Source organism: Hemitrygon akajei, unplaced genomic scaffold, assembly GCF_048418815.1.
Source record: "Hemitrygon akajei unplaced genomic scaffold, sHemAka1.3 Scf000065, whole genome shotgun sequence".
In the NCBI taxonomy this organism is placed as follows: Eukaryota; Metazoa; Chordata; class Chondrichthyes; order Myliobatiformes; family Dasyatidae; genus Hemitrygon; species Hemitrygon akajei.
Genome location: NW_027331951.1, coordinates 4986118 through 5009900, shown reverse-complemented (window position 1 = coordinate 5009900; position 23783 = coordinate 4986118). Strand labels below are relative to the sequence as shown.

The window sequence follows — 23783 nt, the reverse complement described above, 5'->3', positions numbered from 1 at the left end:
TACAGGACTCGGAGAGAAGGAAATACCGACAGAGGATTCCTTCTCCTCCTCAACTTGATATTGGGGAAAAGCTCCCAGTCCCAGGGAATGATATGGGAATGCTTTCTGAAAATAAGGAAAGGATTGGCAAAGTTGGATAAAATGCTGGAAGAAGTTCTTGAGCTCGGTATGGCAAAACAACAGACTGATCGAAAATCACATTGGAACAATGGGTTAGATAGGGTTGTAGGGTTGTAAAGAGCGCTTTTGGTACATTATAAATCAAAATATTGAGTATAAGATTTGGAATGTAATGGTGAGGTTGTATAAGACATTGGTGACACCAAATTTGGAGTATTGTGTGCAGTTTTGGTCACCTAATTACAGGAAGGATATTAATAAGGTTAACAGAGCGCAGAGAAGTTTTACAAGGATGCTGCCGGGACTTGAGAAAACTGAGTTACAGAGAAAGGTTGAATAGGTTAGGATCTGATTCCCTGGAGCTGAGAAGAACGAGAGGTGATTTGATAGAGGTGTATAAAATTATGATGGTATAGATAGAGTGAATGCAAGCAGGCGTTTTCCACTGAGGCCATGGGAGGAAAAAAAACAGAGGTCATGGGTTAAGGGTGAAGGGGGAACTTTAAAGGGAACATGGTGGGGGGAGGGCTTCTTCACGCAGAGAGTGGTGGGAGTGTGGAATAAGCTGCCAGATGAAGTGGTGAATGCGGACTCACTTTTGACATTTAAGAAAAACTTGGACAGGTACATGGATGAGATGGGTTTGGAGGGATATGGCCCAGGAGCAGGTCAGTGGGACGAGGCAGAGAAAATGTTTCAGAACAGCCAAGACGGGCCAAAAGGCCTGTTTCTGTGCTGTAATGATCTATGGTTCCATGGACAGAATTAACAATGTCATAGAACATGGACAGGACATAGAACAGCACAGCCCATAAACAGACCATTTTGCTCACATTCGTGTGACTTTCTCAGAGTTTCTTAAACGTCTCTGATGTTTCTATCTCTAGCACTGTCCCAGGCACGGATTCCAGCCACTCACCAATCTGTGTGAACGAACTCGCCTCTCACATCTCCTTTCGGCATCTGCTCGTGGGACGGACAGAGTTTGTGATGCCCCAGACACGCATTCCAGCCACTCACCAATCTGTGTGAAAGAACTCGCCTCTCACATCTCCTTTCGGCATCTGCTCGTGGGACGGACAGAGTTTGTGATGCCCCAGAAACGCATTCCAGCCACTCACCAATCTGTGTGAAAGAACTCGCCTCTCACATCTCCCTTCGGCATCTGCTCGGGGGACGGACAGAGTTTGTGATGCCCCAGGCGCGCATTCCAGCCACTCACCAATCTGTGTGAAAGAACTCGCCTCTCACATCTCCTTTCGGCATCTGCTCGTGGGACGGACAGAGTTTGTGATGCCCCAGAAACGCATTCCAGCCACTCACCAATCTGTGTGAAAGAACTCGCCTCTCACATCTCCCTTCGGCATCTGCTCGGGGGACGGACAGAGTTTGTGATGCCCCAGGCGCGCATTCCAGCCACTCACCAATCTGTGTGAAAGAACTCGCCTCTCACATCTCCTTTCGGCATCTGCTCGGGGGACGGACAGAGTTTGTGATGCCCCAGACACGCATTCCAGCCACTCACCAATCTGTGTGAAAGAACTCGCCTCTCACATCTCCTTTCGGCATCTGCTCGTGGGACGGACAGAGTTTGTGATGCCCCAGACACGCATTCCAGCCACTCACCAAACTGTGTGAAAGAACTCGCCTATCACATCTCCTTTCGGCATCTGCTCGGGGGACGGACAGAGTTTGTGATGACCCATACACGCATTCCAGCCACTCACCAATCTGTGTGAAAGAACTCGCCTCTCACATCTCCTTTCGGCATCTGCTCGCGGGACGGACAGAGTTTGTGATGCCCCCGGCGCGCATTCCAGCCACTCACCAATCTGTGTGAAAGAACTCGCCTCTCACATCTCCTTTCGGCATCTGCTCGGGGGACGGACAGAGTTTGTGATGCCCCAGTCACGCATTCCAGCCACTCACCAATCTGTGTGAAAGAACTCGCCTCTCACATCTGCTCGTGGGACGGGCAGAGTTTGTGATGCCCCAGCCACGCATTCCAGCCACTCACCAATCTGTGTGAAAGAACTCGCCTCTCACATCTCCTTTCGGCATCTGCTCGTGGGACGGACAGAGTTTGTGATGCCCCAGACACGCATTCCAGCCTCTCACCAATCTGTGTGAAAGAGCTCGCCTCTCACATCTCTTTTCGGCATCTGCTCGTGGGACGGACAGAGTTTGTGATGCCCCAGGCGCGCATTCCAGCCTCTCACCAATCTGTGTGAAAGAACTCGCCTCTCACATCTCCTTTCGGCATCTGCTCCGGGGACGGACAGAGTTTGTGATGCCCCAGTCACGCATTCCAGCCACTCACCAATCTGTGTGAAAGAACTCGCCTCTCACATCTCCTTTCGGCATCTGCTCGTGGGACGGGCAGAGTTTGTGATGCCCCAGACACGCATTCCAGCCACTCACCAATCTGTGTGAAAGAGCTCGCCTCTCACATCTCTTTTCGGCATCTGCTCGTGGGACGGGCAGAGTTTGTGATGCCCCAGACACGCATTCCAGCCACTCACCAATCTGTGTGAAAGAACTCGCCTCTCACATCTCCTTTCGGCATCTGCTCGGGGGACGGACAGAGTTTGTGATGCCCCAGACACGCATTCCAGCCACTCACCAATCTGTGTGAAAGAACTCGCCTCTCACATCTCCTTTCGGCATCTGCTCGTGGGACGGACAGAGTTTGTGATGCCCCAGACACGCATTCCAGCCACTCACCAATCTGTGTGAAAGAACTCGCCTCTCACATCTCCTTTCGGCATCTGCTCGTGGGACGGGCAGAGTTTGTGATGCCCCAGACACGCATTCCAGCCACTCACCAATCTGTGTGAAAGAACTCGCCTCTCACATCTGCTCGGGGGACGTACAGAGTTTGTGAGTACACTGGAGGGGACTGAGCTGTCTGAGGCGTTTTGACATGAGAACGGATGAAGTGTTGGACTTCTTCATTCATGTCCTCTGGTCCTAGCTCTCTTTCAGATGGGCTGGATATACTGGCCCGAGTCAAGTCGGACCGCCGGCAGGAAGTCATCAGAACGATGGTCAGCTGGACAGAGTGGGTAAAGGTGAAATACCGTGTACAGAGGTGTGTAACTTTGGAACAAACGCTTTACCTGTAAAAACATTTCTAACTGGAGGGGCAAACACAGAAATAAGACTGATAGATAGATACTTTATTGATCCCGGTGGAAATTACATAATGAGGGTAATGTTACAAGTGCACAGACATCCAGATATTAGAAGATAAGTTTGAAAGAATAAATAATAGGTTACCTCAAACTGTGTAGCAGTAGGGGATAATCATTTTCCCGGATGTAGGTTAATTCATTAAGGAAGGTTATGGTCGCAGGGAAGAATGAAGAATGCCCTCATTTAACGCTCTACGTCTTAGTCTGTTACTAAATGTGCTCCACCGCATAGAAGATCGTACTGGCGACAACAGACTGGTAGAGACGTGAAGGGGAGGACTGCACACTCCGAAGGAATTCACTCTCCTCCGGAACTGGAGGGACTCTGGTACTTCCTGAACTGATCTACGTCTGAATTCTGTCCGTTCTCCTGGTGACCGCAGTATTTCCACTTCGTCCTCTGCAACCGAGAATCGGATTGGCCGATGTGCATTTCCGTTGGACCATGGGATTCATGGTCGAAAATGGGTGAGGCCGTGCCGAGAACGGGAACATGGCGAAAAAGAAATTTTAAAAATGATAGAACGCTTAATAATTGCTCGGAGGTAGAGATCGCGGGCTGCGGGTTCCGAAGGGTCTGTGCCCGCCCTGTGTCTCTCTGGGGCTCAAAACCAGGGTTGTTTACCTTGCCGTGTTCTTCAATGACCGCCAGTTCTCTATTGTCAAGATGGAGAACACTGCGACCGCCTCTGAAAAGCACTCAGAAATACTGTTTATTAATGAATCGAATAGGGTGATTCCAACCACGTACATTCCAACGTATTCCCTTAATCCGTTTAACTGCCGTACGATAATTTTATTCCATTTTGTTTTATACATGCGCGCTCCCTACCGCTCTGTACATATACAAATTTCGAAATTCAAGGCAAATTTATTTCACCCGTTTACATGTCTTAGCCTGTTCCTCGACTCTCATTTGTCACCCGGCCCCGCTTTGCACACTTCTTTTCAATTCCGTAACTACTCTTGGCAGTTTCCTGCGCACTTTGACAGGGTATTGGATCAGAGAGTTTCAAGTGTCCGCTGGTAAAAATGTGACTGACCCGCTGAACGTTTCGGGTGTTTTCCCTGTTATTGCTTCAACAATACAGGAAGGACAATACAGGTACCACAAATCATCTGCCTCTTTCAGGGTTTGCTCCGAATTGCGGCAACATTATTCTAAATGCTTCAATGCTTATTGTTCCAAAGCGGAGTATCACATAAACTTTACCTCTTCTGATCTCTAAGGAACAGTGCTGGGCTGGCTTGTCATTTCCTCATCACTCCATAGACAACAGGACGCGGTAACGTGCTCTGGGATACTAAAACACACCCCAGAACCTTTTCTACATTTGCCAAACCCCCAATGACACAGCGTATAACTCATTAGTTATGTCTACCGCTCTCTGCTGAATCTCAACGGCGATTCGCTTCCGCGTTCCCTTCAAACTCGCAGCCACAATATTTCTCAATCCAGATCAGTGAGCTTCAACTTGGATTTAAAGCACGTGTTCTAATTCAAAGCCTGCGATCCGAATGACACCAATTATCCCGTAAAGGTGTCCAGCGCGCTCGATTATGGGAATTTGCTTCGACAACGGCTGTGCGTTAATAAATCAGAATTGCGTGCCGTGAATTCACAAGGTGAATCCATTTCTCCATTCTTTCTTTCTGCGCCTGTTTCCACTTCGGTTACTTCTCGCCGGGCTACAGATTAAACCGGGATGGGGCGGGGGAGCTCGATTTGTCATTTTAATTACTCAGGGAACAACACAATCCTAACACTTGTGAAAAATACAGTAACATTCGTATTTTAGCGTGCTTCACTCTGCACTGGCACCCACCTTTCGTGAACGGGGACACACACTGATCCCAGAGGCCTGTGCCAGTACCAAAATAATGCCACCATCTCGCTGTCTCCCCAGCCTGCTGTCTCCCCAAACTAACCCCACTGCCCCGTTAAATCCCAGCTTATTCCCCATTGCCCGGTTTCAGTCCTTAAACTAATCCCGCTGCCCCGCTGTGTCCGCACACCATCGTGTCAGTTTCCAAACGAATCCCGTTACCCCGATCTCTCCCTACGAACCAATGTCAGTCCCCGAACTAACCACACTGTCCTGCTATCTCCCCACAAGCCCGAATTTTCCAAAGTCGTGAAATGGCTCAATGGAATGATGATGCATTAGGCTGGAATCTCAAACTGGAAACGGATGCACCCTGGAAAATACACAACGGAAATGAGAAGGTATTTTAGTCAGTACTTGCATAGGGTTCTGGACAGGTGAAGGAGCCATGTTTGACAGAGATGTGGATCATCTGGTGAAGAGAAAGAAAGAAGCTGACCAGGTTTAGAAAGCTGGGATCGGACACGGCTGTAGAGTTGCAAGGCGGCCAGGGACGAACTGAAGAATGGAATTAGGAGAACAAGAAACCGCCACAGAAGGCCCACGGCGGGATTAATGAAAACCTCGCGACATTCCAGATGTGTGTGAAGAGGAGGATGACTGGAGTGAGAGTGGGACCGGTCAGGGACAGAGATGAAACACGCGGCTGGAGTTGGCTGGAAGTGGGACTGGTCCTTAATGAGGACTTTACTTCAATTTTCAACCGTGACAGATCCTGGCGTTTGTGAGGAAGCGTTAAACGGGCTTACGTGCGACGACAGGAGGAATAACTTTTGAAAAACATTGGGATAGATAAGTCCTCTTGTGAAGTTGCGAGAAATCCCAGGTTACTGTGGGAAGCGGAGGAAGAGATTGCTGCGCCCTTGGCGATTACCTTTGCGTTATCACTGCCGCACATGCAGTATCAGGGGATTGGAAATGGAAATAGTATCCCTTTGCTCAGGAAAGGGAGTATGGATACCCTTGTAAATTATAGCCCAGTCAATCCTACTTCAGTGATGGGCAAATTATTGGAGAACATTCTTCGAAACGGAATTTGCGAGGTTTGGGAGAACATGATTTGGGAGAGTCAGCACGAGGAAACCTGCAGAGGCTGGAAATTCGAGCAACACACACACAAAATGCTGCTGGAACACAGCAGGCCAGGCAGCATCTATGAGGAGAAGCACTGTCGACGTTCCGGCCCGAGACCCTTCGTCAGGACCCTGCTGTGTTCCACCAGCATTTTGTGTGTGCTGTTTGGGAGAATCAGAATGGTTTGGGGAGAAGCAGGTCATACCTCACCCTGCCTGGTTCAATTCTGTGAGGATGTGACAAAGTACAATGGTAAAGGTAGAAAAGTTGATCTGGTATAAATGGATTTTAATAAGGCATTTGATACGGTTTACCGCGGTAGGACCGTTCATAGCGTCAGAAGGCTTGGTATGCAGGGAGAGTTGGCTGGTGGATTCAGGACTGACGCCCACAGAAGGCAGACTGCAGTTGTGGATGGAGCGTTTTCTCCCTGGATGTCAGTGACCAGCGGTGTCCTACACTAATCATTTTGAGACCCCCGGCTTTTTTTTTTTATGAATGATTTGGATGAGCGGGTGGAAGGGAGGATTTGCAATGATGTGGAGGTTGGTGGAATTATGGGTAGTACAGAATCCTGTCACAGATTACAACAGGACAGTGACAGGATGCAGAGCAGCGCTGAGAAGTTACAGATGGAGTTCAACCCGGAAGTTACGAAGTGATTCTCTTTGGGACAATGGATTTGAAGGCAGAGGTATTACTTGATGGAATCAACCGCGGGCCGCACGTTAGTACGAGCCCCACAATGGAAACAGAGCGGTGAGACTCTCTCCAATAAGCCGAGGGCCGCTCATCGGTGTGAGTACCACAATCGGCACGGAGCGGTGCACTGCAGGAGCTGAAGGAAGTGTGATTGACAGGTGATCTTGACCACATCCGCTGCTCTACACAGACTCATAGTAACGATTGCTTGATGAGAACAGTTGAATAAACTCGGCCTTTTCTCCTTGGAGCGACGGAGGATGAGAGGTGACCTGAAAGAGGTGGATAAGATGATGAGAGACATTGATCCTGTGGATAGTCAGAGGCTTTTCCCCAGGGCTGAAATGTTTGCCACAAGAGGACACAGGTTTAAGGTGCTGGGGAGTAGGTACACAGGAGATGTCAGGGGTAAGTTTTTTACTCAGAGAGTAGTGAGTGCGTGGAATGGGCTGCTGGCAACGGTGGTGGAGGCGGATAGGAAATGGGTCTTTTAAGAGTCTTTCGGATAGGAACATGGAGCTTAGAAAAATAGAGGGCTATATGTAAGCCTAATAATGTCTAAGGTAGGGACATGTTCGGCACAACTTTGTGGGCCGAAGGGCCTATAATGTGCTGCATGTTTTCTATGTTTCTATGAAAGACAATATACCTGAACGCAATTCAGGAGAAAAACAGACAACTTCGTAGCAAATAATAGAACAGCCTGAAAACCTGCGGAATATTCACAGATTTTAGAGCCATAGAACCATAGAACACTGCAGCACAGTACAGGTCCTTCAGCCCTCCATGTTGTGCCGACCCACGTAATCCTAAAAAAAAAGTACTAAACTCACATTACCCCAGAACCCTCCATTTTCCTTTCATACATGTGCCTGTCCAAGAGGCTCGTAAATACCCCTAATGTTTTAGCCTCCACCACCATCCCTGGTAAGTCATTCCAGGCACTCACAACCCTCTGGGTAAAAAACTTACCCGTGATGTCTGCCCTAAACTTCCCTCCCTGAACTTTGTACCTATGCCCTCTGGTGTTTGCTATTGGTGCCCTGGGAAACATTTACAGACATTCCACCCTATCTATACCTCTCATAATCTTGTAGACCTCTATCAAGTCCCCTCTCATTCTTCTAAGTTCCAAAAAGAAAAGTCCCAGCTCTGCTAACCTTGCTTCATATGACTTGTTCTCCAACCCAGGCAACATCCTGGTAAGTCTCCTCTGCACCCTCTCCTTTACTTGTTACTTGTTACTTTTGTTCAAACAGAGAATGGATTTGCGAAAGACTGGTAGAATTGTGGCTGGTTTGAGAATATCTTTAAAGCGAACTCGACTGTATCGCAGGTCACGGGTGCGGGGTGGTCAGGTCATTCACTGGCAGAGGTCAGGTTCCTGCCAAACGGCCCGTGTGTGCGCCGGAAAGCATTGTCCTTCGAACTGTCCACAGCCCTCGCTAATTCCCCGAGGACACGGTCCGTTTTTGTTCACAGGTCTCCGGATCATCGCTGTGGATCGTTTAAATTATTCGGAGGAGCAGCAGTGCATTGTTACTGTAACACATGTCAGCTGTCATTGTTTGTTCCATCACTCGCACCTCCCGGAATGACTGGAACAATCGAAAGGAAAGAATGAACGAATATTCCCCTTTACTAAAGAAGTGTTCTCCATTTCACCCGCCAGAACAAACTCCTTCCCTCAATTTCAGAAGCGAATGTGCTCCGTCAAATGTTACAAAACAAATCGACTTCAGGGTGAATGCCAGCTTTGAGAGTAAAACAGTTATATATATAGAATATCCTCTTTAAATAGCTGAAGCCAGGTATCATGAAACATAGCACGGAAAATTCACATCATATTTTATTTTAAGGTACATAGATTGCAATATCCCTTGAGGAGCCAAATTAATGACACGGGAACAGTAAGTAAAAATAGTTGAACGTATTTGTTTGTGCAGTTGGCTGTCACTAATGTCCCTGACGTGACAGCCACGCTAATTGCCTCAGTGGATTTGCTCTCTCCTCAATAAAAGTCTGCCAAACCGATCCCCAGTCACTCTGAGCAGCTGAAACGCTCCGCACAACCGAACGCTGATTCTGACGGAATATGGGATATCCGGCGATTTACTACATCGCGGGCATTTTCTATCCCACACTTGTAGCGGTTGGTGTCCCCGGTAAGATGCCGGAGCTGGTTACTTTATGTATGGCGCCGTCGTTACTCTGCTGCGGTATCCGCACTGTTACTGAGCACAGATGCTACCCTCGGCTGAAACGTGTTTCCGGAATGGAGGATTCAGGCACCTGATTGCTTTATTTCCATTTTTCATATTTTGATCTCGGTGTTTTCCTCTTTTGTCAATTAAGTTGGTGCCGATATTGTCACTGTTTCATAGTCGCACCTCGCTCGGCTTTCTGAAGTGACGCTGGTCTCTGCTTTTCCAGGCCCCAGTCTCTATCAGTGCAGACAGTTCGGCCTCATAACAACGTGGCAGCTCATTTAAATGACACGTAGGTCTGTTCTTCTGTAAGTCAGTTTATGAGATCTGTGCTTTATATCTCCTTGCCTGCACTTTGTCACCGCTACAAACAATCCCTTCAGCTATTTCACCTCTAGTAATGGTGTTGTTTACAGGAGCGATCGACTGCTCACCGGTCCGTGAGTCGTGGAACTCGGATGCCTCGCTCTAAACTGTGGGAATGTCGCCGATCCACTGACACCCACTTCCGTCATTGTCCTTCAGCCGGAGTGCAGCGACCGAGACCGCACACCCTCGATTCCCGCTTTCCACTTCCAAACAGACCACACCCTGCAGGAATCGGGGTGGGGGGGTGTGGGGTTGGGGGGGGAGTCATTGAATCAGTTGCAGCTAAACCATCTTCTGCACAGCATCTTTAGTATGGGCGTTCAGAGAGTTACCACTGACGATATTTATTTTTTATTCAAATTTCTTGTAGTTAATTTAACGGCGATTGTGATCCTCTCTCGGGGAAAATGCGGACTCTCCAAATGCATCACCCGTTACCTGGTTGGAATGGCGACAGCGGATCTACTGGTGGTTATCGTTGTTGCTTTAGTGGAACAGACCAACAATATCTACATTTATTCCCGAACCCTGCTCATCACTCCTGTGTGCGCTCTGACCCTTGTATTTAGGGTCATCATGACCGACTGTTCTGTTTGGTTCACGGTCAGTTTTACCTTCGATCGCTTCATCGCAATATGTTGCCGAAAGCTGCGGGAGCGATACTGCACCGAGAGGACAGCAACGGTGGTTACCGTGATCGTGGTTATATTGAGCTGCGGGAAATGTATCCCGTTATACTTTGCCATTGAACCTTACGTCATCATTGACAACATGCCGTGGCGTTGCGCCCTCACGCATGAGTACGCTACGTCACCCGCGTGGAGAGGATACGAATTACTGGAGAGCATTTTAACACCGCTGCTACCAATCTGCTTAATCCTGGTGTTTAACGGGTTAACCGTAAGATATATCGTTGTGGCGAATCGAGTCCGCAGAAAGCTTCGGCACAGCGCCGACAATCAGAAAGATGCTGAGGTGGAAAACCGCAGGAAGTCGATGATTTTGCTGTTTTCTATATCAGCTAATTTCATATTATTTTGGATGCCCTACGTAGCCCATTCCCTGAAATGGCAAGTGCAAAACTATTTTTACGAGGACAGATATTTGAGTTCCCCGGTATACATCCTACAGCAATTTGGGTTCATGTTGGAAATTCTCAGCATGTGCACCAACACTTGTATCTATACACTGACACAGAGGAAATTCAGAGAAGAGCTGAGGAATGGAATGGCGTATGTGTTTACATTGAATGGCCATCTGTGTAGATAACGCCCGTGTCCAATGGTAAGTCAGAGGGATTTTTAAATAAAGCCGTTTTACAATGAACAGGTTTGGATAATATGTCATTAATTCAAACAACCATACGCCTGGTCATCCGGAAATTGCAGAATTGGCGGAAGGTTGCTGACTTCATACGGGTCAGGTAGGTAGCAATACAAGCGCTCACTGCCGCTGGCGTGATTGTTACATTGGTTGAAGTACGTTCCAAACTATCACAGACTCTCGACTGTCACAAGGTCAGGGATGGCTTCAGGACTTTCCGCGTTTTAGATGTTTCAAAATGACCAGGGTCGGGTAACAGAGTGTAAAGGGAGTGCGATGGGAAACCGGGGAGAGTATCGCAGCTGCAGGAAGGGAGGACAACGTGGAGCGTTCGTTTGTTAACAGACTGGGAGGCGAACACTGAAACATGAAGGGCGCGAACACCCCATGTGGAGGATTCTGTACAGCCGCCCACCAGATTAACAAAAAAAAAACTGCAACGGAAACGGAGAGGAACCGATCCGGAAGCGGATCTTTGACATGTGCCATGTTATCGGCACGGGTAAGTGAATCTTCCACAATATTCCTCGGCACCTTCCCAGGGTAAAAGGTCCGGCATAATCTGTCAGTTGTGTGTTGGAGGGATTCATGTCAATTTAAAAAGGCAGGCGGACTAGCGAACAGTCCAGACCGGATCTAATATTAGAAAAGGGAACGGATCAGGTGACAGATCTCTCCGCGGGTCAGCATTTCGCAACGATAGGGCAGAACTCCCCTCCATTCACCTTACACGGGGATAGGACCAGGGAGTATGGAATGTATTTAACCGGAGATCTGCGATTTGTGGTGCTGCCTGGCCAGAACTTGGGAAGGGAAATAAGGAGACGATGCACTCAAGGAAATGAGCAACAGATAGGTGGAGATTTTTCAGAAAACATGGTGTTCGGTATCAGCTTGTCTCGTTGAGGCAGGGAAAGGATGAGAGCGTAAAGTAACCCTTGCTGACGGGAAATATGGAACAGCTCGTCAAGAGGAGGAAAGAAAGATACTTAAGGTTTAGGAAGTGTTACGTACCCCGTAACGGGTTAAAGAAGAACAAGCAGAAATGGACACTCCTGGAGTCTGAGTCTTCCGTTGTAAACTCTATTTTATCAGTGACTGCGTGATGAAGTGATATAAAACAAGATTAGGTAAACAGGTTAGCAGAGTATATGCATATAGAGGTGAGTAAATAAGGCTCCCCAAGCTTACCGAGCTCAGGTGATTGGGTGATACAGTCTTACGGTGGTATGGTCAGTAATCAGTTCAGTTCTGGAATTTGATTTGAGAAGAGGTGGAGACAGAGAGACAGGGAGTCTTCCGATGCTGGTGCCGATGCCGATCCTCCATGTCGTACTCCATGCCCCGAAGCTTACAGTCACCAACCTGTGATTAAAGAAAAGGGTGTCCGTTTCCACAGTAACGCTATCAACCCAGGCGAGGGTTATACACACCGATAGCGTTCCATCGGTCACTCCTGTGTCCACAGTGTGAGCAGAAGCCCCACCCTTGTCGTGGGCACACAAAGCTCACCGGTGCCCTCCTTGCCTCTGGAGTCGTATGTCCGATTGAAAAGTCAGCTGACCTTGTACGTATCTCAGCAGTGCGGAACACCAGCTGTCCGTCATATAGCTCCGCCTTTCAGATTCCCAGGCAACTCACAGACTCTCTCTCTCTCTCTCTCTCTCTCTCTCTCTCTCTCTCTCTCTCTCTCTCTCTCTCTCTCTCTCTCTCTCTCTCTCTCTCTCTCTCTCTCTCTCTCTCTCTCTCTCTCTCTCTCTCTCTGCTGAATTAGTACGCAAGCTGTTCGCTCCTTCTTAACCTCTCTGAAAGGAACAGTCCACTTTAGAATAATCCTTCAGAACTCGTCACACCTTTTAAGAAAGAAATGATGACACAGCATTTTCTTTGCCTTAACTATCGATTATACACTTAAAGCAATGCATGTCTAATTATCAGGTAACATAGCAAAGCATTACAAACTTAAACTTAGCATCTAGACAGACAGTCTGCTATAATATAGTCAGTACCTTTCACGTGTTTTATTTCCGTGTCATACTGTTGCAAGATCAGACTCCAGTTAAGCAACCTTCTACTCTTATCCTTCATTTTCCTCAGAAACAATAATGGGTTATGGTCCGTGTCAAGCACAAGTGGTTTCTGAGCAGGACATATGTAGATATCGAAATGCAGCAATGCTAGAATGAGTGCTAGCAACACTTTTTCAACATTGGAGTAATTTTTCAAATGCACATTAAATTTCTTAGAGAAATAAGCTACCGGATGTTCAATTTCATCATCGTCCTTTTGCAACAATTCCACCCCAGCAGCTTCATCACTGGCGTCTACCGCGGTTAAAAATGGTTTATTGCAATCAGGTGCTTTGAGCACAGGGTGATAACACACTTGCCGGTCGGATCGGGAACCTCAGCAATAGTCTGAACCTTGTCCTGCACAGGTGCCAGTTGGCCCCGGCCTACTACATAGCCAAGGTACGTGACAGTGGCGTGGCCAAATTCACTTTTATCAAGGGTTACAGTGAGATTTGCTTTAGACAGCCATTCAAATCGTTTCTCTACAGCTGAGATATGCTCCTCCCAGGTGTCACTCCATACAACCAAGTCATCAATATAAACCCCGGTACTTTCTAAACCTTGAATCACTGAATTCGTCATCCTTTGGAACGTCCCTGAAACATTCTCCCTCCCAAAGGATAAAACATTGAACTCATACAATCCAGACGGTGTCACAAATGCAGATACTTCTTTATCCATTTCTGTTAAAGGAACACACCAGAGACCTTTCAGCAGGTAAATCTTTCTCCGGTTTTTAGCCTTCCCCACTCTGTCAATACAGTCATCCACTCTCGGGATGGGATAAGCATCTGTCTTAGTTGTTGCATTAACTTTCCTGTAATCAGTACAGAATCACATATTCCCATCCAACCTAGGGTCAATCAGGCTCGGTGACGGCCAGTCTGAAGTGGATGCTTTAATTATGCCGGCTGTTAGCATGTATTCAATTTCTTGTGCAACCATTTTATTTTTGTCTGGGTTCATTCTGTAAGGGTGCTGCTTAACGGGACCAACTTCATCTACAATTCCATCATGCAACACAACCTTAGAATGTCAGGGAATAAATCTTTATACTTGTTAATTAAACTCTTCAGTTGTTTTCGCTGCCTGGACTGCAAATGTTGAGTCTTTCCATCAAGATTTTTCAAAACATCAGAATTTCTGCGGCTTGTGGAAACTACAGGGAGCTCAGGTATTCCAGTACCAGACACTACAATCTCCTCCGTTGTCATAACAGTATTCACCAGTGCAGTTTCGGCGTCATGATAACCCTTCATCATATCCACGTTGACGAGTTCTGCAGCCTTTCTCCAGTCAGGAGTCCTAATAACATAATCCAAAGAATCAAATTTCTTAATTATTTCATATGGTCCACTAAATCCCGTTTGAAGGGGGTTGGTAAGGAGGGGGGACAGCGTCAAATCGCTTTCTCCAGCATGTTTCATGTTTATGTGAGAGTGCTGTAAATTCTGTTTGGCAAGGTCACAAGCCTTTTAAGTCTGTCTCTGAATTCCAAAACATAACTAAGGACACTCATACTCACAATCTTATCTGACCATTGCTCCCCGAGCAGGGTCAAAGGTGACACAATGTGCTTAGCTCTCAACTCTTTAACTAACCCTACGGATTTTTTTGAAGTAAGGTTACTACCCTGGTTAGATTGGATTTCTTTAGGTTGACCTACCAGTGCGAAAACTTTGATCAGTGCTTTTACCACCGTCTTGCAAAGCTTCACAAAATCCTTCCTTAAATTAGGCCAGTAGAATTCCTTCCTAATCCTGTTTACTGTCTTACTCACTCCAAAATGTCCACCTAAAGGCATACTATGAGCCACAGTTAAAATCCCAGCCCTGTAAACTTTCGGGACCACAACTTGATGCTCCATGGCCGAATCCTCACTTGCAAGCACCGTAGGTGGTCTCCACTTCCTCAGTGATACCCAGTCATTAAGATAATATCCTTCTGACTCTCTCTGAACCTCCTCTTCTGTGAGGGCTGTCTCCTTTAACGCAGCAATTTCAGAATCACGACGTCGTTCCGCTATAAATTCATCCCTGGACCAGGACAAACCTTTCTCCTCCTCCTTGCTACCCAGATCGTGATGTAACATGGAAGGTTGAAAAGCCTCTGACAAGCTGTCAAATATTAAACCCTTGTCTTTGTTAACTGCATCAGCACCCTTTCTAGACATGCTTCGAGTCATGTGAGGTTCACATCAGTATCTGTGCGTGGGTCATCAGCAACAAGCTTGCTTTTTAGCTGCACTGCTGAATAAACTTCACCCTGGATAGGTGCCAACCTAGTGTTTACCGAACTCAGTACCATCACTAAGCTTGCGAAGACCATGTTTACATTATGAAAATTTGCCTCCAACCCATCGATTCTCTTCCTTCGTCTTTTACTTCGACTCGTCTGCATAGTAACCCAGTCAGGTGGTCTCTCAAAACCAAAACAATCCTTTCTCTTCACATCGCAATCGTGAAAGACAGCTCCATGACCTTGCAGTTGTTTACTTCCGACTGCGAAAGCAAAATTCTTCAGAGTTTCACAGACTTCAACAGGACATTGTCCTGCAAGAGGGTCAAAGGTCGTGAAACCAGTCCAAACTTCCCAAGTTCTTTGTTTAAAAAATCCAGAAACAGCACCTTTCTCAATAATTCCAATAAAATTCACATAATCAGTTTTCAACCCATTACCAACTCTCAGAACACCGTCTAACACAAGTGACTGAGAATCCTCAATTTCCACTGGCACCAAGGTTTATTCACTGAACCAAGTCCATCTGGCTCAGAAAGATTGCATTCCTTTCCAACCGAATCAGACACCTCAGACCTTAACTGAGTTTCAACACAAGGTTCAACACCCTGGAAATTCACAGGTGCTTCAACAACCTGAACACAGGCAATCGGGACAGCTGCCTCCTGTAGGCTTTCAATACCAGTACCAGTTTGAAATTCCAGGTTCCCCTGATCCTCCCAGCTACTCTCTGGGAAACTCTCATCCGGAGTAAACTCAACCTTGTGGGGTAAAACAACCTCGTCTGCTAACCCAGCAGACTCCCACAAAGTAGAGGCATCCTTTTCATTCTAGTACTGCCCTCATATCATCGGGAACACACTTAAATTCTTCAACTACAACCAGCTCTTTCAAGCTACCAGTGTCCAACCCTGGACTTTCGAGCTGCCCCATCTGTTTCTCATCTCGGCTCTGTGCCTCCATAAGCTCCTTCCTCACTCCAAAATGTAAGGCGTCCTTTTCATCTCGGTATTGCCTTACCTCATCGGGGACAACCTTCTTAAATTCGTGAATCACAACCAGCTCTTACAAGCTATCCAAACCCTCAGTTACCCCTTCCGAGGTATACCAGCGATTGAAGTACGCCTGTTTTTCATGGACAAACTCCAAATCAGTTTGTATCCCGGACTTCCTTAAATCTCTGAACGTTTGTCCATACGCCTGTGGAACCAACTCATGGACTCTAAGCACTGCATCTTTCACTGGATCATAGTTCCATGACTGGTCAAGGGTCAGGGGCGAATACGCCTGCTGAGCCTTCCCCTTCAACACACTTTGTGACATGACAGCCCACTCATCCCTCGGCCATTTCCGAGTCTGGGCCACCTTTCCGAAGTGTAGGAAATACCGGTCGACTTCAGCTTCATCAAATGGTGGTACTAACTTAATTTCTTGCTGATATTAAACTCATTGCCCCGACCTGACGCTTGATCCTGTCGCTGCCACATCTTCTCGAACAGTCTCTGTTTTTTCTCTCTGTCTCTTTAGCCTCCAGCAGTTTTAATTACAACTCACACTCATAGATCAGTTTCGCTGTCTGAAGCTGAACCTCAGCCTCTGTAAGCACTTTACCATCAGCAAACATTTCAAAACTTCCTCTTCGAACTTGCCCTCGGCTACATAATGCTGTGTTATTAATAGCTGTATCTGCGTCTTCTTCATGCGAGTGGTCACCTTAACTTTCAACTTACGAGCAATTGCCAACCGTACATCCCTCTTAGCATCATCTAACGCCTCCGGGGTTTGTTCTGCCACAAACTTATTAACCACAAACTCAATTTCTCCTGATAATCCACCCACACAAATCAAAATCTAATCAAATCAGCTAGTCAATCAAGCCCCCAAAAGATTTCACAATGGTTCCCACCAACTTTTGTTCATCTCCGGGACGAGAGCCCAGTTTGCTCAGATCCCAGATAGACGCTCCAATATTTGTTACGTACCCCGTAACGGGTTAAAAAGAACCAGCAAAAATGGACACACCTGGAGTCTGAGTCTTCCGTTATAAACTTTATTTTATTAGTAACTACGTGATAAAGTGACATAAAACAAGATTAGATAAACAGGGTAGCAGAGTACATGCATATATATTTATATAGGTGAGTAAATGAGGTTCCCAAGCTTCCCCGGCTTTATCAGGTGATTAGGTGATAAAGTCTTACGGTGGTATGGTCAGTAATCAATTCACCCTTGGCGTGGGTACACAAAGCCCACCAATGTCCTCCTTGCCTCCGGAGTCGTGTGTGTTCTGTGGTGTGTCTTGTGTGTCTCTGGTGTGTGTCTTGCGTGTCTGATTAAAAAGTCCACTGACCTTGTATATATCTCAGTAGTGCGGAACATGCTGTCCGTCATATAGCTCCGCCTTTCAGTTTCCAAGGCAACTCACAAACTTTCTGTTGCTCTCTCCCTGAAATAGCACACAAGCTGTTCGCTCCCTCTCTCTCTTGTTAAAAGAACAGTCCACTTTAGAATAATCCTTCGGATCTCGTCACGTGACCGTCCACAGAAAAAAAGAACCCTAGGTGTACATAAGAGGGACCAACATTGCTCATAATTCCACAAATGAGCCCACTCAGGTTCCTTGAAAAGCCTGGAAATTAAATCTTTACTCTTATACTCTAGTCATCTGGAAATGAATGCGAACATTGCATTTGTATTCCTTACCACCGACTCCATCTGAAAATTAACCCTGACGGAATCCTGCAACATGACTCCCAAATCCCGTGGCGCCGGAGATTGTTGAATTTTCTTTCTGTTTATGAAATAGTCTGCACTTTTATTTCTTCCAGCAAATCGCATGACCGTAAACTTCCCAGTCCTGTATTCCGTTTGTCAGTACTTTGCCCATTTTCCCTGATCTGTATGAGACCTTCTGTAGCGTCTCTGCTACTTCAACACTAACGGTTGATCGGGAATGATCTGCACGGACTGTGGTTTCCCGATGAGGAAGCCAAACATTCTGTTGCAGATGGAGTTACACCAGCCCAGGATGAGAACTGAGGAAATCATTGCGCTGAACGCTGAGCTGTTGCCAGTAAACCGCAGCGTGACGTAAGTATTGCTGTTGACCGGATGTTGCAGGGCCAGTGGAGAGCAAGTGAGCTGACGACAGCATTAGACCTATTGTGGAGATAGACAAATGGTCGAGGTAATTTTGCATGGAGGCCAGGGAACTGCGGTGTTATCTGGGACCACTCCTCGTTGTGATTTTTAGAAACGACTTGGATGAGGAAGTAGAAGGGTGGGTTAGTAAGTCTGCTCATGACACAAATGTTGGGGGTGCTGTGAATACTGTGGAGGGCCGTCAGAGGTTACAGCGGGACACTGATCGGATGCAAAACTGGGCTGAGAAGTGGCAAATGGAGTTCAACCCAGATAAGTGTGAAGTGGCTCATTTCGGCAGGTCAAATTTGAAGACATAATTTAATATTGATGGTAAGACTCTTGGCATGGTGGATGATCATATTGGACACTCAAACCTACCGCAAATGTTGACAGTGTTGTTGAAAAGGCGTATGTGTGTTGGCCTTCATGAACCGTGGGAGGTAACGTTACGACTATATAAACCCTTGGTCAGACCGCTCTTGGAGTAATGTGTTCAATTCTGGTCACCTCACTGCAGGAAATATGTGAATATTATAGGCAGGGTGCAGAAGACATTTACAAGTATGTTACCTGAATTTGGGAACATGGCTTAGGAGAATAGTTTGAATGAACTTGGCCTCTTCTCCCTGGAGCGACGGAGGATGAGAGGTGACCTGATAGAGGTGTGCAAGATGATGACAGGCATTGAACGCGTGGATAGCATTTTCCCAGGAACGAAATGGCTCATGCGAGAGGACACAGATTTAAGGTGCTTGGAAGTAGGTACCGAGGAGATGACGGGGTAATTTTTCACACAGAGAGTGGTGAGTGTGTGGAATGCACTGCCGGCGATAGGTACATGGAGTCAGTAAAATAGAGGGCTATGTGGTAGGGACATTCTAGGCGGTTTCTGGAATAGTTTATTGGGACGGCACAATTTTGTGGGTCGAAGGTCCAGTAAAGTGCTGCAGATTTCTCTGTTCCAGCCAATAAACACTAACGCGTTATTTTACACTCGATGGTCGCGGAAGCAGCTGGCCCACCCTTCCTGACCACCGGGATGATCGTCGCCCTTTTGAATCGGCTGGGATCCTTCGAATGCAGAAGTGAGAGGCTGAGAAAGAGCCTGGGGCAGTCCCGTCTATTGGTCGGCACAGGTCTGCAAGGCCCCACCAGGTACATCATCGGGGCCTGACACCTGGAGAGCGTTCACCCACCTGAAGGGTGCTCTGACCTTGTGCCCCGAAACAGAGATAGCAGAAGATGGGGTGTTGACACCACATCCCTCACTACTGACCAGCTTCATGAGCTCCTGACACCTCCGGCGTATCCGTCCCCTCCATAATCCCTTACTCCGACTTCCCGTCACCGACAACCCCTTTCTACCTCAGACTACTTCCCCGTCTCGATCACCCCCTCCTTTCCGAAACAACAGCTAATTCCGTCACCTCCTTGACGCACTGCACCGTTCCCCCTCATCCCCAACCTCCCCGAAGCCACTCTCTGTTTGAATGGAGCGCTCCGTCCCCAACAGTCATCCAGATCTCCGGCACCAACACGAGCCCCTCCTCTATAATTCACCCTCTCTCTGTTCACCGGGATTTGTGAGAACGGTGGGGAGCATTGACGCCTGGTTTTACTCCTTTTTTCACCCGATATCGGTCTCTGGGTTCTGAGCCTCTCTACAGGTCTGTGTGGATAGGCTTACCATGTAAGGCCTTTGACAGGGTTCCGCACTGTAAGTTAGTTTGGAAGGTTCAATCGTGAAGTAGTGAAATGGATTCACCAGTGGCTGGATGGAGATGCCAGAGAGTAATGGTGGATAACTGTTTGTCAGGTTCGAGGCCAATGACTAGTGGTGTGCCTCAGGGGTCTGTACTGGGTCTAGTGTTGTTTGTCATATACATTAATGATCTGGATGATGGAGTGGTAAATTATATTAGTAAGTAAGCAGAAGATACAAAGGTAGATGGCGTTGTGGATTTTCAAAGCTTGCAGAGAGATTTAGGCCAGTTAGAAGAGTGGGCTGAAAGATGGCAGATGGAGTTTAATGCTGATAAGTGTGAGGTGCTGCATTTTGGTATGAATAATCCAAACAGGACATACATGGTAAATGATAGGGCATTGAGAATGTAGTAGAAAAAAGTAATCTAGGAATAATGGTGCATAGTTCCCTAAAGGTGGAATCTCATGTAGATAAGGTAGTGAAGAAAGCTTTCGGTATACTGGCCTTTATAAATCAGAGCATTGAGTATAGGAGTTGGGATGTAATGTTAAAATTGTGCAAGGCATTGGTAAGGCCAAATTGGGAGTACTGTGTACAGTTCTGGTCACCGAATTATAGGAAAGTTGTCAACAAAATAGAGAGAGTACAGGAAAGATTTACTGGAATGTTACGTGGGTTTCAGCACCTAAGTTACAGAGAACGGTTGAACAAGTTAGGTCTTCATTCTTTAGAGCGTAGAAGGTTGAGGGGGGATTTGATAGAGGTACTTAAAATTATGAGGGGGATAGATAGAGTTGAAGTTCATGGTTTTTTTCCATTGAGTGTAGGGGTGATTCAAACAAGAGGACATGAGTTGACAGTTAGAGGGCAAAAGTTTAGGGGTAACACGAGGGGAAACTTCTTTACTCTGAGAGTAAAGCTGTGTGGAACGAGTTTCCAGTAGAAGTGGTAAAGGCAGGTTTGATATTGTCAGTTAAAGCCAAGTTGGATAGGTATATGGACAGGAAAGGAATGGAGGGTTACGGGCTGAGAGCTGGTCGGTGGCACTAGGTGAGAGTTAGCGTCCGGCACAGACGAGAAGGGCCGAGATGGCCTGTTTCCGTGGTGTAATTATTAAATGGTTAAATGTAGATCCTGTCGTATGTGCAATCTCACCACACCGTCCCTTCCCGCTCCTCGCCTCTCCTTCCTTCCTCTTCCCTCTGCACCGCAACGCCTCTCAGACACACAGACACACACAGACGCGCAGTCCCTGAGGCAGACACACAGGTCAAGACCTCTGTAACGGCTATTGGTAGGAAAATGGTGCAGAAGGGGGGAATGGGGAGAGGGAAAGAAGGAGCGGGTAAGGGGTGAGGGTGGCAGTGAGGGAGACGGATGAAGAGGGCTGTGGTAAGGGGGCCGGGAGGGACGAGTAGGAGAGAGGGAAAGAGGAACTGTGTGGGGGAGAAAAGAGGAAGCGAAAGAATGTGCGGAGGTAAGTGACAGAGAAAGGAAGAAGGGAGACGGAGTGAACGCAGGGGGAGGGTGGGGAATGGGGGCATTGAGAGAATGTGAGAGAAGGCCGGGTGCCGGAGCTAAAAACGTACGCAACCCCTTGCCCATCCACGAAAATACGGAAGGGGAAAGTGTGGTGGGAGATTTGGGAGGAGAGAGAGAGTGGGAATGGAAGAGTAAAGGGGAATGAGAGAGAGACGGGGAAGGAGGGAGCAAAGAGGTGGGAGTTGGGAGGGGGAGAACGAGAGCGAGATGGAGAGAGAGAGAGAATGAGAGAGAGAGATGGAGAGAATGTCGTCCGATAAGGAAGGGAAGACAGAGGACGAGGAAGGCGATTGTGTGTTGGGGGTGTATCCTTTGGCCAGTTGCTCTCCAAATCTTTGTTTCTCACCACCCCGACCCCCCCATTCTTATCTCTCTCAACCACCCTCTGTCACACTCTCAATCTCTCTCCTCTCCTCACTTCCTCCCCCATCTCTCGGTCCCTCTCTTTATCGGCTGTTCATCCGGTGTTTGTGGGAGACGGTCTCCCACTCCGGGCTTCCTCTCCCGACTGTCCCGTCCCTTTCAGGAGCTCAGAGACTCGACAGGATGGACGACAGCGAGACCTACGCGAACATGCGGTTCACAGGAACGGACCCACAAGCTCCTTTGAGAGGTGAGTGGTGCGGAGAGAGGAGAGAGCTTACCTCTGTGTCTGATTCCGGGTGTATGTGAGATCGGACAGCGTGGACGGTGCTACTCTCTGTGTCTGATTCCGGATGTGTGTGAGATCGGACAGCGTGGACGGTGCTACTCTCTGTGTCTGATTCCGGGTGTGTGTGAGATCGGACAGCGTGGACGGTGCTACTCTCTGTGTCTGATTCCGGATGTGTGTGAGATCGGACAGCGTGGACGGTGCTACTCTCTGTGTCTGATTCCGGGTGTGTGTGAGATCGGACAGCGTGGACGGTGCTACTCTCTGTGTCTGATTCCGGGTGTGTGTGAGATCGGACAGCGTGGACGGTGCTACTCTCTGTGTCTGATTCCGGGTGTGTGTGAGATCGGACAGCGTGGACGGTGCTACTCTCTGTGTCTGATTCCGGGTGTGTGTGAGATCGGACAGCGTGGACGGTGCTACTCTCTGTGTCTGATTCCGGGTGTATGTGAGATCGGACAGCGTGGACAGTGCTACTCTCTGTGTGTGATTCCGGATGTGTGTGAGATCGGACAGCGTGGACGGTGCTACTCTCTGTGTCTGATTCCGGGTGTATGTGAGATCGGACAGCGTGGACGGTGCTACTCTCTGTGTCTGATTCCGGGTGTATGTGAGATCGGACAGCGTGGACGGTGCTACTCTCTGTGTCTGATTCCGGATGTGTGTGAGATCGGACAGCGTGGACGGTGCTACTCTCTGTGTCTGATTCCGGGTGTGTGTGAGATCGGACAGCGTGGACGGTGCTACTCTCTGTGTCTGATTCCGGATGTGTGTGAGATCGGACAGCGTGGACGGTGCTACTCTCTGTGTCTGATTCCGGGTGTGTGTGAGATCGGACAGCGTGGACGGTGCTACTCTCTGTGTCTGATTCCGGGTGTGTGTGAGATCGGACAGCGTGGACGGTGCTACTCTCTGTGTCTGATTCCGGGTGTATGTGAGATCGGACAGCGTGGACGGTGCTACTCTCTGAGTCTGATTCCGGGTGTGTGTGAGATCGGACAGCGTGGACGGTGCTACTCTCTGTGTCTGATTCCGGGTGTGTGTGAGATCGGACAGCGTGGACGGTGCTACTCTCTGTGTCTGATTCCGGGTTTGTGTGAGATCGGACAGCGTGGACGGTGCTACTCTCTGTGTCTGATTCCGGGTGTGTGTGAGATCGGACAGCGTGGACGGTGCTACTCTCTGTGTCTGATTCCGGGTGTGTGTGAGATCGGACAGCGTGGACGGTGCTACTCTCTGTGTCTGATTCCGGGTGTGTGTGAGATCGGACAGCGTGGACGGTGCTACTCTCTGTGTCTGATTCCGGGTGTGTGTGAGATCGGACAGCGTGGACGGTGCTACTCTCTGTGTCTGATTCCGGGTGTGTGTGAGATCGGACAGCGTGGACGGTGCTACTCTCTGTGTCTGATTCCGGGTGTGTGTGAGATCGGACAGCGTGGACGGTGCTACTCTCTGTGTCTGATTCCGGGTGTGTGTGAGATCGGACAGCGTGGACGGTGTCTGATTCCGGGTGTGTGTGAGATCGGACAGCGTGGACGGTGCTACTCTCTGTGTC

General features: G+C 48.0%; 1 protein-coding gene across 1 annotated transcript in view; it reads right to left on the bottom strand.

Annotated features, from left to right (window-relative positions):
* LOC140721955 (uncharacterized) overlaps positions 1-15120 on the bottom strand; it is a gene marked incomplete at its 3' end in the record, with an annotated part of 38839 nt that extends 23719 nt beyond the window's left edge. Inside the window, exon 1 of the mRNA XM_073036779.1 lies at positions 14614-15120. Coding sequence (XP_072892880.1) covers positions 14614-15120 — 507 coding nt within the window. The remainder of the gene's footprint in view (positions 1-14613) is intronic.
* Between the last annotated feature and the right edge of the window lie 8663 nt (positions 15121-23783).